The sequence below is a fragment of the Sinocyclocheilus grahami genome, unplaced genomic scaffold, assembly GCF_001515645.1.
Source record: "Sinocyclocheilus grahami isolate Dianchi unplaced genomic scaffold, SAMN03320097.WGS_v1.1 scaffold942.1, whole genome shotgun sequence".
In the NCBI taxonomy this organism is placed as follows: domain Eukaryota; kingdom Metazoa; phylum Chordata; class Actinopteri; order Cypriniformes; family Cyprinidae; genus Sinocyclocheilus; species Sinocyclocheilus grahami.
The window spans coordinates 378,943-397,410 of NW_015506121.1; the positions used below are offsets into that span (position 1 = coordinate 378,943).

At 38.7% G+C, this 18,468-nt stretch overlaps 1 protein-coding gene across 5 annotated transcripts in view; it reads right to left on the bottom strand.

The window, feature by feature from the left end:
* Window positions 1–18,468, bottom strand: part of LOC107564508 (delta-sarcoglycan-like) — a 427,344-nt gene that overhangs the window by 230,693 nt on the left and 178,183 nt on the right. For 3 of the 5 annotated variants that reach the window (XM_016249602.1, XM_016249603.1, XM_016249599.1), the window contains exon 1: window positions 2,437–2,752. The exons of the other annotated variants lie outside the window; for them this stretch is intronic. In XM_016249602.1, coding sequence (XP_016105088.1) covers window positions 2,437–2,448 — 12 coding nt within the window. In that variant the 5' untranslated portion in view covers window positions 2,449–2,752. Of the gene's footprint in view, window positions 1–2,436; window positions 2,753–18,468 lie in introns of those variants that run through there. 5 annotated transcript variants of the gene reach the window in all.

Below are 18,468 nucleotides of genomic sequence, written 5' to 3' on the forward strand. Positions count from 1 at the left end.
GCTCATTCAAAACAGTTGCGTTCGATCCTTCGCTCTCTGTGCTGATTTAAATCTAGCGGTTCTTTTGTGTTTGTGTCGCAGGTTCAGTGACGCAGGTAGTGACGATTCTCTCCGGCCAATCCGTGATCAGCAGAGTTTACACGTCACGTTTTGGTAACGGTACGGTTCACTTGCAACCCCAACCGAGGTGGTACTAAAAAAAGTACCAGGTACTGTACCCAGTGGAAAACCCCCAAAAATTGAACCGTACCGTGCCGTACCATGCAATGGAAAAGCGCCATTAGGCTCAATTCGATACCCGCTAATAGGCAGCTGCCTTCAAACGGTCCCGTGCTTATTCGTCAAAGATTTCTATTCACAATTTGATTTGCAGCGTTGCATTATAGCCATAAGCGCTGCAGCTGAAGTGAATGACAGCTTAGGGAGCGCTCTTTGCTCGCTTTCTATATCCTATATATAATTTTATTTTATACGTTTTATTTTTTAAACCTTCTATAAAGGACCAACGGCCACGTATTGCACGTACTGCAGAGGAGAGGCAATTGCATTTAACAGTAAAGGCACATTTAAATATGTTCTTTTAATTTATGAAGAATTATAAGCGTGTGGTTTATGTATATTTGTTCAAAATAGGGCAGATTGTTCACAAGATGTAGGCAAAAGTTTTTTTATTGTTTACAGAATGGATGCGCGTTCTCAACTTTTTTTTCTGTTAATTACCATATTGCGCTACTTGTCTATTTTTCTTCAAAACATCGACTTAGAATGCCTAATGTTGGTTTGATTTATTGTGTTACACGAGAAAATAAATAATTTTGCCTACCTGATGTAGTAGATTTAATGCGAGTGCGGTTTGGGTTGCGGTCTTTAGGCTACGTCAAACGGGTCGGGTACAGAATTAAATTAGTGCTGCTGTCAGATATTGATAACGGGTCGGGTGTTCTGTTAAGTACTGCTGGTGTGGGTTTACCGAACAGGACCCGTGCAGAGTTAAAAGTTAAAAACTGCTTTGCGTCTCTCCGTCAGCATAACCTCACGTCCATGATGTGCCATTTACAGGTATTTCCCTAAACCGCCACACATCTCATATATTTTTCCGCCACTGGTTGAGAACCTATATGATTACGAAAATGATTATTTATTTTTGATAATTATTATTTTATTTCAGTTAGATTTTCAATAACTTTTGTTAGTTTCATTTCGTTTAGTTTTACATTTATTTTGACATTTATTTTTTATTTCAGTTAACGAATATGTTTTTTTGATCAATGGTGTTCCTCTTAGTTTTAGTTTTCGTTTACGAAAATAACCTTGAAATTAACTCCATATTGTATAACAGTAGAGATAAAAACAAGAGCCTTAAAACAGCAATACATAATAAATATGAAGATGAGCTACATTTTAAAGTCATTGCAAAAAGCCAGGACAAGCATAGCTGAGAGTGCATGTCAGTTGAATTCTATATTGATGCACCTAATTTGCATCATTAAGAATCATCAGTTATATGGTGTTTAGTTGCATGGCTGCAACAGTTCAAAACAAAATCTATAGCAATCTTTTAATTTCCCTTCCCGGGCTTCCACATTTTGCTTGTTTCTATACCACAAAGCTCATAGGAATTTTAAAAAGCTTTTAGAGGCTGATCTCAGCCCATTTCAAACTCTCAGTGGCCCGTGATCACGTCCGAGTTGGGGAAAGCTGTTTTTGACTCGGACACTAAAGGGCAGACAGTAACCAAACGTCCCATACCTCACAGCTGTTTCCTTCACTCTCTAGCCAAAGTCCCACCCCCTCCTTTCCTCTTTATCTGCCCTTCTTTCTCCAACCTGGCATCATCACAGAGAATTGTAACAAACACCTTTCTTACAGTGTCCTTTAGTCAGAGGAATGTGAGCATATAAAAGCACCATGAACCCTGTCTGTAACTCTGCAATCTTTCCACAGCGAAGCCCGTTGTTATTTATTTATAGTAGCATGTTTCTCAGAGGGCCAAAGTAATTGAAACCAAATGTGTGGAGGCAGTGAGGTGGGGAAATAGAGCAGCGGTAGCATCTGGACAGGAGAAAAAGAGAAGGAGATCGAAACGGGAGGGACGGGGAAAACCCTTTGTCTACTGTCGGGACACAAAGTTTTTGGCTTCCAATTAATACAAGACTTTTTTCGGAGAGAACAATGCACTGACAGAATAAACCAATACAATGGACCTGAAAGGAAAGGAGAGAAAATAACTATTTCTCTACCTCTCCTTTCCTTTCAGTTCCATTGTAGTGGTAAAATAACCCCGCAACCCCAACTAGTCTAGTGCAGACAGAAAAATTCCTTAAAAAAATGAAGTAGCAATTCACATTAAGCGCAGCCATGTGTCTCTGCTGCCAGGAAGTCACATGCATTTACTCACACAAAGCATAAATCAGAAACAATTAAATAAAAACTTACCATCCTGACCATGGCTCTCAACCTGAAGTTCAATCTAATGCACTCAGGGTGTGACAGGCAGATAAAAGTAAAAAGAGACACCCTTTAAAAATGGCATGAGGCCTATTTTCTCTATATCTCGCTCTCTTTCTTTCTTTTTCCGACTGACTCCAGGCAATTTCAATCCCCCCTTCCGACACTGTCAGCTTTTCCAATAGCAGACACGCAAGCCAAAATCCCTGCCCCAGAGTCTGCTGGAATTTCCTGGACTCTCAGACCAGTATCTGCAGCAGACCAAGAACCACAGCAAACAGCGCCTGAGTCTTGCAACACTCTGCTACCGTCTGCCTGAGTAACTGCCCCCTGGTTTCTGGACAGATATAGTGCTAGGAGACACATGGGGGAAGTTAAGGGGTAGGCTAGGGTTGATATGTGAGGGGGATTTTTTTTAGCACAACCCCTCACCCTGCATGTGTGTGTTTCAGCATGTAGCCATGGGAATTGGAAATGCACATTAACTTTTCTACTTGATATTTGTGCCTGGCTGACTATGAGGGATAAAACTGCCACAAAGCCTTTTCTATACAGCATTTTCTGCAGGCATGAAGTCATCAGACTGATGAATAATAGTAATCATTGTTTAGGTCGCCTCCTTTAACTGGCTGGTTCAGCATTAGCAGGACATACCGTGGGGAGTGTAAAAACAATCGTGTTCATAAGACCACATGTGCAATCAATACAAAGATTCCCAGGACGATTAATCAGCACGAACATTGCTAATGCTGGTGGTCTGCTGGACTATGGTGTGACGGTACAAAACATTAACATAAATATATTCATACTGTGTTTTACCTTGCTGCAGTGACAAAGAATTGTGTTTGGGGTGTTTAGGCTTGAATTTATTCAGGTGGTTGTTTGCTTCACACTCTTTGACAAAGGTTCGAAAACAACCAATTAGTGTCAGAATTCCGAATCAGGGTTTAGAGGCACCATTTCCATGTAACCTTGCTGAAAATGTAGTTGTCAGGGTGAATAAATTCACCACCAAAACTTCTGCATGGCGTTGTTTTGGAGAAGGTCTTTCCTATATTCTACTGGTAAATATACTGTAAACCCAACAGTTTTTGCATAATAAATTAAACTAGATTAAATAGAAGTGAGTGCAGTTGTTTACATGTTTGGCTACAGCTCTAAAAAGCACTGGACTTTATACAGTAGCTGCTATTTTCCATAAGAGCTTTTATGTAGTATTATATTGTAGTCTGCAATATTATTATTTCATGCCAGTAATATTTCTCGTCATCATGCAATATTGTTTACTCATAAAAGAGATGCACTCAGCAGAAAAAAAAATACTAGGAGTATTGTCACTCAACTATTATTAAGTAACCTAAATACAAATCCACCAAATATGATATATTTTATCCAATACACAATATGTAAACCTGCTGAATGACAAAAATGGTACTGGCACTCTAGTGCCAAAAACAACCGCAGCTTTCAATACCAGGAAGTCAGTTAGTCTTTATGGGGCAGAGCTAATACAACAAAAGTAAATAGAACTTGAGTAAAACAAGAGGAGACACATATTTATTTATTTATTTAGTTTTCACTGTCACAGTAAGTGGAACCACTTTAGGTTTACACTACTGATTAAAAAAAATGTGATTATGATTTACAAACACTGCAATTGGTATTTGAATTGTAATAAAATAAACTTTTATCATTTTTTATATTTTTATTTTTTTGCTTTTTATTTTTTATTGTTTATATTACTACTGCGTATATCTTAAGACTAAAATAACTAAAAACATAAAATAACATTAAAAGATTATTCACATGTCGTTATAGTTGCGCTGCCTCTGCTACCACGACTCCTAAAAAAACTTTTTCATTCCGCGTCGCCCTATCAAGCTCTCGCTGGATCCGCTTCTCTTCTATCAATGAGAGGAACGTCTGTTCTTCCGCAACAGACAACAAACTTTTTGGTTGTTAAAAAAAGGTGCGCTCATTCAAAACAGTTGCGTTCGATCCTTCGCTCTCTGTGCTGATTTAAATCTAGCGGTTCTTTTGTGTTTGTGTCGCAGGTTCAGTGACGCAGGTAGTGACGATTCTCTCCGGCCAATCCGTGATCAGCAGAGTTTACACGTCACGTTTTGGTAACGGTACGGTTCACTTGGAACCCCAACCGAGGTGGTACTAAAAAAAGTACCAGGTACTGTACCCAGTGGAAAACCCCCAAAAATTGAACCGTACCGTGCCGTACCATGCAATGGAAAAGCGCCATTAGGCTCAATTCGATACCCGCTAATAGGCAGCTGCCTTCAAACGGTCCCGTGCTTATTCGTCAAAGATTTCTATTCACAATTTGATTTGCAGCGTTGCATTATAGCCATAAGCGCTGCAGCTGAAGTGAATGACAGCTTAGGGAGCGCTCTTTGCTCGCTTTCTATATCCTATATATAATTTTATTTTATACGTTTTATTTTTTAAACCTTCTATAAAGGACCAACGGCCACGTATTGCACGTACTGCAGAGGAGAGGCAATTGCATTTAACAGTAAAGGCACATTTAAATATGTTCTTTTAATTTATGAAGAATTATAAGCGTGTGGTTTATGTATATTTGTTCAAAATAGGGCAGATTGTTCACAAGATGTAGGCAAAAGTTTTTTTATTGTTTACAGAATGGATGCGCGTTCTCAACTTTTTTTTCTGTTAATTACCATATTGCGCTACTTGTCTATTTTTCTTCAAAACATCGACTTAGAATGCCTAATGTTGGTTTGATTTATTGTGTTACACGAGAAAATAAATAATTTTGCCTACCTGATGTAGTAGATTTAATGCGAGTGCGGTTTGGGTTGCGGTCTTTAGGCTACGTCAAACGGGTCGGGTACAGAATTAAATTAGTGCTGCTGTCAGATATTGATAACGGGTCGGGTGTTCTGTTAAGTACTGCTGGTGTGGGTTTACCGAACAGGACCCGTGCAGAGTTAAAAGTTAAAAACTGCTTTGCGTCTCTCCGTCAGCATAACCTCACGTCCATGATGTGCCATTTACAGGTATTTCCCTAAACCGCCACACATCTCATATATTTTTCCGCCACTGGTTGAGAACCTATATGATTACGAAAATGATTATTTATTTTTGATAATTATTATTTTATTTCAGTTAGATTTTCAATAACTTTTGTTAGTTTCATTTCGTTTAGTTTTACATTTATTTTGACATTTATTTTTTATTTCAGTTAACGAATATGTTTTTTTGATCAATGGTGTTCCTCTTAGTTTTAGTTTTCGTTTACGAAAATAACCTTGAAATTAACTCCATATTGTATAACAGTAGAGATAAAAACAAGAGCCTTAAAACAGCAATACATAATAAATATGAAGATGAGCTACATTTTAAAGTCATTGCAAAAAGCCAGGACAAGCATAGCTGAGAGTGCATGTCAGTTGAATTCTATATTGATGCACCTAATTTGCATCATTAAGAATCATCAGTTATATGGTGTTTAGTTGCATGGCTGCAACAGTTCAAAACAAAATCTATAGCAATCTTTTAATTTCCCTTCCCGGGCTTCCACATTTTGCTTGTTTCTATACCACAAAGCTCATAGGAATTTTAAAAAGCTTTTAGAGGCTGATCTCAGCCCATTTCAAACTCTCAGTGGCCCGTGATCACGTCCGAGTTGGGGAAAGCTGTTTTTGACTCGGACACTAAAGGGCAGACAGTAACCAAACGTCCCATACCTCACAGCTGTTTCCTTCACTCTCTAGCCAAAGTCCCACCCCCTCCTTTCCTCTTTATCTGCCCTTCTTTCTCCAACCTGGCATCATCACAGAGAATTGTAACAAACACCTTTCTTACAGTGTCCTTTAGTCAGAGGAATGTGAGCATATAAAAGCACCATGAACCCTGTCTGTAACTCTGCAATCTTTCCACAGCGAAGCCCGTTGTTATTTATTTATAGTAGCATGTTTCTCAGAGGGCCAAAGTAATTGAAACCAAATGTGTGGAGGCAGTGAGGTGGGGAAATAGAGCAGCGGTAGCATCTGGACAGGAGAAAAAGAGAAGGAGATCGAAACGGGAGGGACGGGGAAAACCCTTTGTCTACTGTCGGGACACAAAGTTTTTGGCTTCCAATTAATACAAGACTTTTTTCGGAGAGAACAATGCACTGACAGAATAAACCAATACAATGGACCTGAAAGGAAAGGAGAGAAAATAACTATTTCTCTACCTCTCCTTTCCTTTCAGTTCCATTGTAGTGGTAAAATAACCCCGCAACCCCAACTAGTCTAGTGCAGACAGAAAAATTCCTTAAAAAAATGAAGTAGCAATTCACATTAAGCGCAGCCATGTGTCTCTGCTGCCAGGAAGTCACATGCATTTACTCACACAAAGCATAAATCAGAAACAATTAAATAAAAACTTACCATCCTGACCATGGCTCTCAACCTGAAGTTCAATCTAATGCACTCAGGGTGTGACAGGCAGATAAAAGTAAAAAGAGACACCCTTTAAAAATGGCATGAGGCCTATTTTCTCTATATCTCGCTCTCTTTCTTTCTTTTTCCGACTGACTCCAGGCAATTTCAATCCCCCCTTCCGACACTGTCAGCTTTTCCAATAGCAGACACGCAAGCCAAAATCCCTGCCCCAGAGTCTGCTGGAATTTCCTGGACTCTCAGACCAGTATCTGCAGCAGACCAAGAACCACAGCAAACAGCGCCTGAGTCTTGCAACACTCTGCTACCGTCTGCCTGAGTAACTGCCCCCTGGTTTCTGGCCAGATATAGTGCTAGGAGACACATGGGGGAAGTTAAGGGGTAGGCTAGGGTTGATATGTGAGGGGGATTTTTTTTAGCACAACCCCTCACCCTGCATGTGTGTGTTTCAGCATGTAGCCATGGGAATTGGAAATGCACATTAACTTTTCTACTTGATATTTGTGCCTGGCTGACTATGAGGGATAAAACTGCCACAAAGCCTTTTCTATACAGCATTTTCTGCAGGCATGAAGTCATCAGACTGATGAATAATAGTAATCATTGTTTAGGTCGCCTCCTTTAACTGGCTGGTTCAGCATTAGCAGGACATACCGTGGGGAGTGTAAAAACAATCGTGTTCATAAGACCACATGTGCAATCAATACAAAGATTCCCAGGACGATTAATCAGCACGAACATTGCTAATGCTGGTGGTCTGCTGGACTATGGTGTGACGGTACAAAACATTAACATAAATATATTCATACTGTGTTTTACCTTGCTGCAGTGACAAAGAATTGTGTTTGGGGTGTTTAGGCTTGAATTTATTCAGGTGGTTGTTTGCTTCACACTCTTTGACAAAGGTTCGAAAACAACCAATTAGTGTCAGAATTCCGAATCAGGGTTTAGAGGCACCATTTCCATGTAACCTTGCTGAAAATGTAGTTGTCAGGGTGAATAAATTCACCACCAAAACTTCTGCATGGCGTTGTTTTGGAGAAGGTCTTTCCTATATTCTACTGGTAAATATACTGTAAACCCAACAGTTTTTGCATAATAAATTAAACTAGATTAAATAGAAGTGAGTGCAGTTGTTTACATGTTTGGCTACAGCTCTAAAAAGCACTGGACTTTATACAGTAGCTGCTATTTTCCATAAGAGCTTTTATGTAGTATTATATTGTAGTCTGCAATATTATTATTTCATGCCAGTAATATTTCTCGTCATCATGCAATATTGTTTACTCATAAAAGAGATGCACTCAGCAGAAAAAAAATATACTAGGAGTATTGTCACTCAACTATTATTAAGTAACCTAAATACAAATCCACCAAATATGATATATTTTATCCAATACACAATATGTAAACCTGCTGAATGACAAAAATGGTACTGGCACTCTAGTGCCAAAAACAACCGCAGCTTTCAATACCAGGAAGTCAGTTAGTCTTTGTGGGGCAGAGCTAATACAACAAAAGTAAATAGAACTTGAGCAAAACAAGAGGAGACACATATTTATTTATTTATTTAGTTTTCACTGTCACAGTAAGTGGAACCACTTTAGGTTTACACTACTGATTAAAAAAAATGTGATTATGATTTACAAACACTGCAATTGGTATTTGAATTGTAATAAAATAAACTTTTATAATTTTTTATATTTTTATTTTTTTGCTTTTTATTTTTTATTGTTTATATTACTACTGCGTATATCTTAAGACTAAAATAACTAAAAACATAAAATAACATTAAAACAGAAGCTCTTATGTTCAACAGGGTGAAAATAACAAACTAGCAAGCAATGTCATTTATCATGACAATTAAGTCATGTTTTACACATGCTCAGCTGTAAATAAATAGTTGTGTCCCAAATGACTTACTATGCACTATGTATTCTACCATCCAGTGTAATAATGCATAAGAAAAGCTGAGACAGTTGGGTGCATGAAGTGTCCAACGTTCCACCCTTTTTTTTTTGTTGTTAAATAAGTACATCCAAATTTCTGAAGTGTACGGTGCCCGGGAGCTGATGTTCGGTTCACTTAGTTGTGTCATGGCCAAGACATAATAACTCATGAGAACGTGATAATATGTCGTGGCCACGAGATCATTTTGTCGAGGTAACGACATCCATTTCTCGTGGCCACGACTTCTTATGTTGAGGGAACGACATATTTTTCTCGTGGCCACGAGTTTAATGCATGAACAAACCTGCGTGACCATAGCAACCCATTATCAAAAATGGATTTAGTATACAAATGTAATATTTGTATACTATTATTATTACATTAACTTATTAGGGCTATATTTTTATATTTATTGTTATATATGCTTATTTCCCCTTTCAATATGTATATCGCTTTACCTAATTAACGTTTTGTATAATTATACTAGCATTTGCTAGCCTACCATATATTTTGCAAATAAACGCCTGACAATTATGCCAATAAAGTTTTGACTTGTGTGATGATAAATGAGCGTGTTGTGTTTTCATTTACAAATTAAATTACGTGAATGATTAATTCCTCAATGAAACACTATAGTATTTATAATTATGGTCTATTAATTAGCCAAAATAAAATTAAATATATGTTCAATTTAAACTGCATTCCAGCAAAAATTCCAGTCAGTATAATCAAAGCTTTATTGGCATGTCGAGCATTTACAGTAGGCTGTTATTTACAAAAATATTCCAAACGTTAAGTAAAGAGATCGAAATGAAGGGAAAAATTAATATAAACAAATAAAAAAATCTAACCAATAATAATAGGCTAATAATACTAATAATAATACTAATAATAATATACAAATATTACGGGAAAAAAGACGATCAGTTAATGAACTTACAAGACTGTAGGATGGATACAATTTTTTTCCTGTAGGCCTATTTTATATTATGCACTTTATGTAACATTTATTCATGATAAACTGCATTTGAATGCTGACTATCGTACGTAATACAGTCCGGTAGCCAAGGCCTATGGTTAATATAATAATTTAATAATGTAATAATTTCTATAATAAATAATATAATAGTTTCTTATTTCAAAATAAAATATTAAGGAATCCATCTCTGATAATCCAAGTTTGCTATGGTCACGCAGGTTTGTTTACGCATTAAACTCATGGCCACGAGAAAAATATGTTGTTCCCTCAACATAAGAAGTCGTGGCCACGAGAAATGGATGCCGTTCCCTCAACATAGTATCTCGAGGCCACGACATAAGGATGTCGTTACCTCGACAAAATTATCTCGTGACCACGACATAATATCACATTCCCATGAGTTAATATGACGTTCCCTCAAATTAATATCTCGTGGCTACGACATATTATCACGTTCCCACGAGTTATTATGTCGTGGCCACGACACAACTAAGTGTATCGAACATGTCAGCTCCCGGGCACCACAGAAGTGCACTTCTTGTTGGATTTTTTTTACTGCTCCCACTATTTGTACTGCAAAATGGCATAGACTCTTTTAAGGTGTTCACATATTTATCTTTGCATTTAGATTGTAATTGGATTTAAAAGTGAACTCAGAACTTTTTGCCCAGTCAAATGTGATAGGACTTCAGTTCATTATATTGCTTTTTTTTTTCAAAGTCATTCAACAAGGATATTACATTATACAAGCAAAATATTGTAATATAATACTTTACTAATTAATTAAATCACATCACAGACTGCAAACCAAACTCAGAGGACATATAGAGATGGTGTTTGTTGGAACATGCATGTCTTGTGCATTTTGCTCCAAAACATTGTGTTGGTAACTACATTAACTAGAGCGCATCACTTTCACACACCATATATGCAGATTAACATATTTAATTAATACATTTTAACGTGTAGTCCTTTGTGATTTAATAGTAGCATTAGGCCACAATTTCTAACTCAACAATTACATGTGGGAATTTATTCTTCTGTAAAAAGTTAGTACATTTGATTTCACATCCCATTTATTCTATAAAACAAAACAACTTCCAAGCTTATATAATAAAGCTTATATATATAATTGTATATTATCCAAATCACATCAGCTTGTGCTAGACCATAACTAAGACAATTTGGTGAGCTGCAGTGTTAAACTTAACATGAAACACAGAAAGAATGTCGATATATGGTAAAAGTAGGGGTGACTGGGGGCCAGAAAGTGAACTGAACATGATACTTAAGTGGACCCGGGGAACAGAATAAGTGTTCTCAAGTGAGGAAGCTCGCTTATTAAGCATAATGAAATCGGTTTATTTCCATTACTGCAGTAGTACCACGGGGTCTCACATTAGTCATGTTTGTGCTGTTGTGTGTGTGTAGCTTAACCTAGGCTCAATGGGAAACATGGCTCTACCTCCGTTTTTTTCACAAATCCCAAAACGTACTTATACATACAAGGTCCAGCTAAAATGAAAAAAAAAAAAAAACTAATTGTGATTACAGGGGCAGATTATTGACTATATATATATATATATATATATAAAAAATTTCCACTCTGTTCCCTGCACAATATTGTTATTACCTCAAAACACTATTACCATAGTGCATGAGTTGTAAACTAATACATTTTTACACATTTTGCATCACATAACAAGCTCAATATGAATACCTTTTCTGACATACTGTATTGAACTTGCTTGGTAGCTCACCTGGTACAGAATTGTGTTTGCAATGCATGGCACTCAGGTACAAGTCCTGCAAAACGTTCCCTTCCTCTTCCCTATGCAATACAAATTATTTTGAGTTTCAGGAAGTATGTCTAGTAAGAGCTTGATTAGTTGGTTCAGGTGTGTCTGATTGGGGTTGGAGCAAAACTCTGCAGGACACCGGCCCTCCAGGACCGAGATTGGGCACCCCTGGTCTAGACAATATCTGTCTAGACAGGCCAGTGCAGACTAGCCCTTCTAACCTAAAAAGTACAATCTTTACTGTATTTTTACTGAGCAGTAGTTTGGGTGGCTCACCAATGTACTAGATTTCTCTAATACAAAAAAAAAATTAAGTAGGCTTGACCAAAATTTTTATGGGGAGAAGAATTTATTGAAGATGGTAGTGTGGCAGCTCTTCAATCGCGATATTAGCATGTCTTCCTTCAAACAATCTTAACCCTTGTGTGAATCTTGGCTTCTCCTAAAGTTCTGTCTGTGGGATATAATTTTATACCTAAAGACAAAAGGGCTAGAAACAACAGACACTGTTCTGACCTCCTGCTGGAGATCCTGCAATCTACAAGATGTTCCTGAGGAATTATGTTCCTTTGTTATTCTAATGGAATGGATCATTTGGTTCACATCTTTATAGACACAGTTCCAACTGAATGTCAACAAAACAGGTTTCAGAAGTGGCCATTCAACTGAGACTGCTTTACTGTCGGTCAGTATAGCCCTGCAGACAGCGAAAGCTGATTCCAAATCATCAGTCCTCATTCAGCTGGATCTATCTGCCACTTTTGACACTGGTACAGAATTGTGTTTGCAATGCATGGCACTCAGGTACAAGTCCTGCAAAACTTCCCTAAACTTCCCCAAAACGTTCCCTTCCTCTTCCCTATGCAATACAAATTATTTTGAGTTTCATGCTATTATGGTAACAGCTCCTGTTAAACTCCATATTGTAATGATTTAGCCTTCCTGATCAATTGTGCACCTTTATAGAGGAGCTAGATGGGCTGCTATCCTCATTCTCTGTGGATGGCAGTCCACTTGTAGTCTTTGGTGACTTCAAAATCCATCTGGAGAAGCCTTACACTGCAGACTTCCACTTCCACTCCTGGCTTCATTCAATCTCAAATGGCTTACCACTACAAGTCAATAATGAACAAATCAGGCAACCAGCTTGACTTAATTTGCACACGCAATTGTATCACAGACAACATTTTGGTAAAACCTCTAGACATCTCTGATAATTTCTTTATTACATTTAACTTACATATTACTACCTGTGTGCCACCAATTCCTCTACCAGTTACTTTTAGGCAAAACCTATGCTCCCTTTCACCCTTCCATCTTTCCTCTGTAGTGTCATCCTCTCTTCCCTCACCCACCATTTATCTGGATGTAAATACAGCAGATGACACTTTATGATTCACTTTAACTTCTTGTTCAGACCATAGGTTTTCAACCCTGCTCCTGGGGACCCACTGTCCTGCAAAGTTTATTTCCAACTTGCTTCAGCACACCTGGCCTGTGAAATTTTTGAAGTGATCCTGAAGATCTTGATTAGCTGGTTCAGGTGTGTTTGATTAGGGTTGGAAATGAACTCTGCAGGACAGTGGATCCCCAGAAGCAGGGATAAAGGCCTATGGTCTAGACCAGGGGTACCCAAACTCAGTCCTGGGGGGGCAGTGTCCTGCAGAGTTTAGATCCAAATGGCCTCAACACACCTGCTACAAAGTTTCTAGTATGTCTAGTAAGAGCTTGATTAGTTGGTTCAGGTGTGTCTGATTGGGGTTGGAGCAAAACTCTGCAGGACACCGGCCCTCCAGGACCGAGATTGGGCACCCCTGGTCTAGACAATATCTGTCTAGACAGGCCAGTGCAGACTACCCCTTCTAACCTAAAAAGTACAATCTTTACTGTATTTTTACTGAGCAGTAGTTTGGGTGGCTCACCAATGTACTAGATTTCTCTAATACAAAAAAAAAATTAAGTAGGCTTGACCAAAATTTTTATGGGGAGAAGAATTTATTGAAGATGGTAGTGTGGCAGCTCTTCAATCGCGATATTAGCATGTCTTCCTTCAAACAATCTTAACCCTTGTGTGAATCTTGGCTTCTCCTAAAGTTCTGTCTGTGGGATATAATTTTATACCTAAAGACAAAAGGGCTAGAAACAACAGACACTGTTCTGACCTCCTGCTGGAGATCCTGCAATCTACAAGATGTTCCTGAGGAATTATGTTCCTTTGTTATTCTAATGGAATGGATCATTTGGTTCACATCTTTATAGACACAGTTCCAACTGAATGTCAACAAAACAGGTTTCAGAAGTGGCCATTCAACTGAGACTGCTTTACTGTCGGTCAGTATAGCCCTGCAGACAGCGAAAGCTGATTCCAAATCATCAGTCCTCATTCAGCTGGATCTATCTGCCACTTTTGACACTGTGAATCATCAGATTCTCCTGTCTACCATCACAGGAACTCCACTCCACTGGTTTGAATCTTATCTCACAGGTAGTTCTTTCAGGGTTTCCTAGGGAGGAGAGGTATCCAAAGAACATCAACTGGTCACTGGGGTTCCTCAGAGATCAGTTCTTGGACCCCTCTTCTTCACCATATACACATCACTGGGACCCATTATACAAGCACATGGTTTCTCTTACCATTGCTATGCCGATGACACACATCTCTATCTTTCATTTCAACCAGACAATCCAACAGTAGCTGCATGGATATCAGGCTGCCTGGCAAACATGGATGAAGGAACATCGCCTGCAGCTCAAGCTGGCAAAGACTGAGCTTCACGTTTTCCCTGCCACTCCAAATTTACAGGATGATTTCAGCATCCAGCTAGGTTCATCAACAATTATTCTCTGGTGACCAGCTGACCTTCAAGGACCATATTGTAAAGACAGCTCGATCATGCAGGTTTGCATTGCACAACATCAGGAGGATCAGGCCCTTCCAAACAGAGAATGCTGCACAACTTCTTGTCCAGGCCCTTGCCATTTCTAGGCTGGACTACTGCAATGCTTTTCTGACTGAACTTCCATCATGCACAATCAAACCTTGACAAATGATTCAGAATGCAGCAGCATGACTGGTCTTCAACAAGCCACAGGCTCAGCACCCTCCTACTTTCATTCACTCTTATGAATCTACATCCCCTCCTGAAACCCAAGATCTTTAAGTAAGCGATGCCTTGTGGTACCCTCACAGAGAGGCATTTTCATTCACCTTTCCTGGCTGGTGAAATGATCTTCCCACACCCTCAGTAATTAACAGAACACCCGACATGTTATCTGACAGCAACATTAATTTAATTCCATACCCGACCCGTTTGACATAAAAACTGAGCCGGTTTATTGATTTCCTGTTTCATAGTCTAGCCTAGTCCTGTCATAGTTTTGCCTTGCCTGCTTTCCCGTGTTACCTGATTTTTGCCTGTTTATCTTGTATTAACCTTTTGCCTGCTGTTTCGGACTGTGTTTGCACCTCGCCTGGACTACTGCTCGTGTTATTGGATTTCCCCTCTTGTCAAGCCCTCTGGAAAACGTTCGCTGTCTACTGACTCACGCCCGTTTTGGATTACTCTTTTGTCTTGCCCTCTATATCCCTGTTTGCCATTGTCAGAACCTTGTTGTTTTTATGACCACACCTTTAAATAAAAGCTTTGCAGATGGATCCGCACGTTTCGCGTCTCGTTCGCCCCGTAACAATATGTTGATTGCCCTGACTTTTTTTTTTTTTTTGTTTGGTCTTGTGGGGCATCATGTGAATGACCACACCTTTAAATAAAAGCTTTGCAGATGGATCCGCACGTTTCGCGTCTCGTTCGCCCCGTAACAATATGTTGATTGCCCTGACTTTTTTTTTTTTGTGTGTGGTCATGTGGGCAATCATGTGATTTAGTGTTGTGCATATAAGGGCGTTGTCATGTATGTTCATTGTCTGATGAAGAGCGTTTAAGCTCAAAATTAAGTTTACATGAAATATGTTTGAAATTTCATTCTGCATCTTCTGAGATTTCATTGTAATCCTTGTCATAAAGTCACTGAATTCACCATTAACTGTTCACCTGATTGCGTTGCCATCTGCGTTTGATACTAGAGCATTGTTGAGAGAGAAAAATTATGTATTGGATACTACCACCTACCTGACTCTGCCTGAGAGGTAAGGAAAAATACACTTACCTGAGATGATATTTTTAATATCTCTGAAATATATCATTGTATTTTTGAAAAAAATCTTTCATTGTACTATTGAATAAAACATTAGTTAATTATCAAAGAAAAAAAATGTATAGCCATAATATGGACTATTGTAAATGCTGTGATACTGTGATACTCAGATACTATGATTTCCTTGTCACATTGCGGATTTTACCATTAACTCTTCACCTGAACAATTTATGTTGTTGTATATGGTATCATTGTAATCCTTGACCATCAAAACATGAGGGTATACCTTAACTTTTTACCTGTGTTATCATGTTTGGTTCAGGAGATATGACACAAAATAAATAATTTGATTATATGAAGTAAAATAGTTGCCATGGCAACCACGAGGCGTTTTTGCGATGGCTCCATTTCTGAAAATGTTCAGGGCCCTAACCTGTACAATTGTACCAAGTTTCATGCTTTTACAAAAAAGTGAACATATCACATATCACCTAGACTATAAGTGAATTTTTTTTTTTTAATCTTACAATTGCATTTGTTAAGGCTGTGCATCTGCACGCGAGGCGATGTCTATTTGCGGGGTAGTCGTGGCCTATTGGTTAGAGAGTCGGACTCATAACCCAAAGGTTGTGGGTTCAAGTCTCGTACCGGCAGGGATTGTAGGTGGAGGGAGGGAATGTACAGCGCTGTCTCCCACCTTCAATACCACGACTGAGGTGCCCTTGAGCAAGGCACCGAACCCCCAACTGCTCCCCGGGCGCTGCAGCATAAATGGCTGCCCACTGCTCCGGGTGTGCGTTCACGGTTTGTGTGTGTTCACTGCTGTGTGTGTGCACTTTGGATGGGTTAAATGCAGAGCGCTAATTCTGAGTATGGGTCACCATACTTGGCCACATGTCATGTCAATTTTTTTTTTTTTTTAAACACTGTCAGTTACAGTGGGGGAAATATTTATTTGATCCTCTGCTGATTTTGTAAGTTTGTCCACGTACAAAGAAATGAAGGGTCTGTAATTTTTATGGTAGATTTATTTTAATGGAAAGAGACAGAATAAATTACATTATATAAAGTTTAGAGATTGATTTGCATTTCAGTGAGTGAAATAAGTATTTGATCCCCTACCAACCAGCAAGAATTCTGGCTCCCACAGACTGGTTATGTGCCCATGTGGAACACAGATTAGTCCTGTGGGCCGGTATGAGATTTTGACAGTATGATAACTTTAAGCAAAAATATCACGGTTTCACGGTATTGTTGTTACAGCTCTAAAATGTTTTATTTTTAAATGAAAAATGAAAAAAAAAAATTCCGCTGAACACAATATATTTAGTTTTTGAGCAACATACTGTAACGGGACCGACGAGACGTGAAGCGTGAGGATCCATGTGCAAGCTTTTATTAAGAGACGTGGTTTTAACAGGCATGGGTCAGACAATGGCAAACGGGTATATCGAAGGCAAGCCAAGAGATAAATCCAGGTAGAAGGCAAAGGTCCAAGCAGGGGCAAACAGAGTCAGAAACAGCAAGCAAAGGGTTAATCCAAGAGACGTGGCGTGAATCAGAGACCAGGAAAACAGACAAGGCAAGAATAAGACTAGACTAAGAAAACTATGAAAACTTAAACAAGCTCGGTAAGGTAGCTATTCGCTAAACAGGGATACACGCAAAACAATACACGAGACTAAAACAGAAAACACGGAATGGCTCAGTAAGGCAGCTAACCCTTGGGGAGTGAAAAATGCAGAACAATACTCGGCAGTGAGAGAGAGGAAGTCCATGGCTTAAGTAGCATGTCTGATTGGATTCAGCTGTGTGTGTGTGTGTGTGTGTGTGATCAGTGCAATGGTTGTTGGGAAATGCAGTCCAGGGTGATGTGTAACAGTCTGTGTGGTGTGAGAGTCAATGTAATGGGAGAATAACCTCTAGTGGCAATCGGCCTGAAGCCCACGGACCGGATTTGTGACACATACAGACTATTAGGAACAGTAGAATGTTTATTTTTTCTTTGATTTGTTCCCTAAAAAGAAGAAAAATAAAGACTGACATCTTTATTTAACCTAAATCTGTAATTACAGTTATTTAATTTTAGTTATATAATTCATATACATATCATTTATATAATTTCATATCATTTAGTTATATAATTTCATATACATAATTAGATTTAATAATAACCCAACTTGAAGCAAAAACAGAATGTTCTGTTCTGACTAGCTTTGTGAAATTATACTACATGCCTGAACGAAACAAACAGCAGAAGCTCTGAATGAGACGCAGATTCATGGAACACCAGATACAGCGTTTCCTTGGTTACCGCTGTAAACAAAGCAGCTGCACTGAAACACTGCTTTAATATTAACTATACAGAGACGAGATGAAAAGAAAATACCACGTACACTTTTCTGAAGACAGTCAGTTCCCCCCAGAAACACAGTCATATAAACACCCAAATCAATATTGAGGATTTTCTTCCATTAGTTTGTGCATCATGAACAGTGAGTGATCTGCCTGCTAGCATTTTTCTCTGTGTGTATGTCTTCAGCGTCTCTGGCCTGTATTAATTGGCGTTTACAGACTTTATGTTTTCACATAAATGCCATGTTGGAAAATGATTGCATTGCAACGCAGTTTGTGCAAGTCCAGAACAGAGACGAGCTGCAATAAGACAAAAAATGGCCAGTTGCCGATTGCGTAAGTTCCAGGGGAAGCTCCTTAAGTT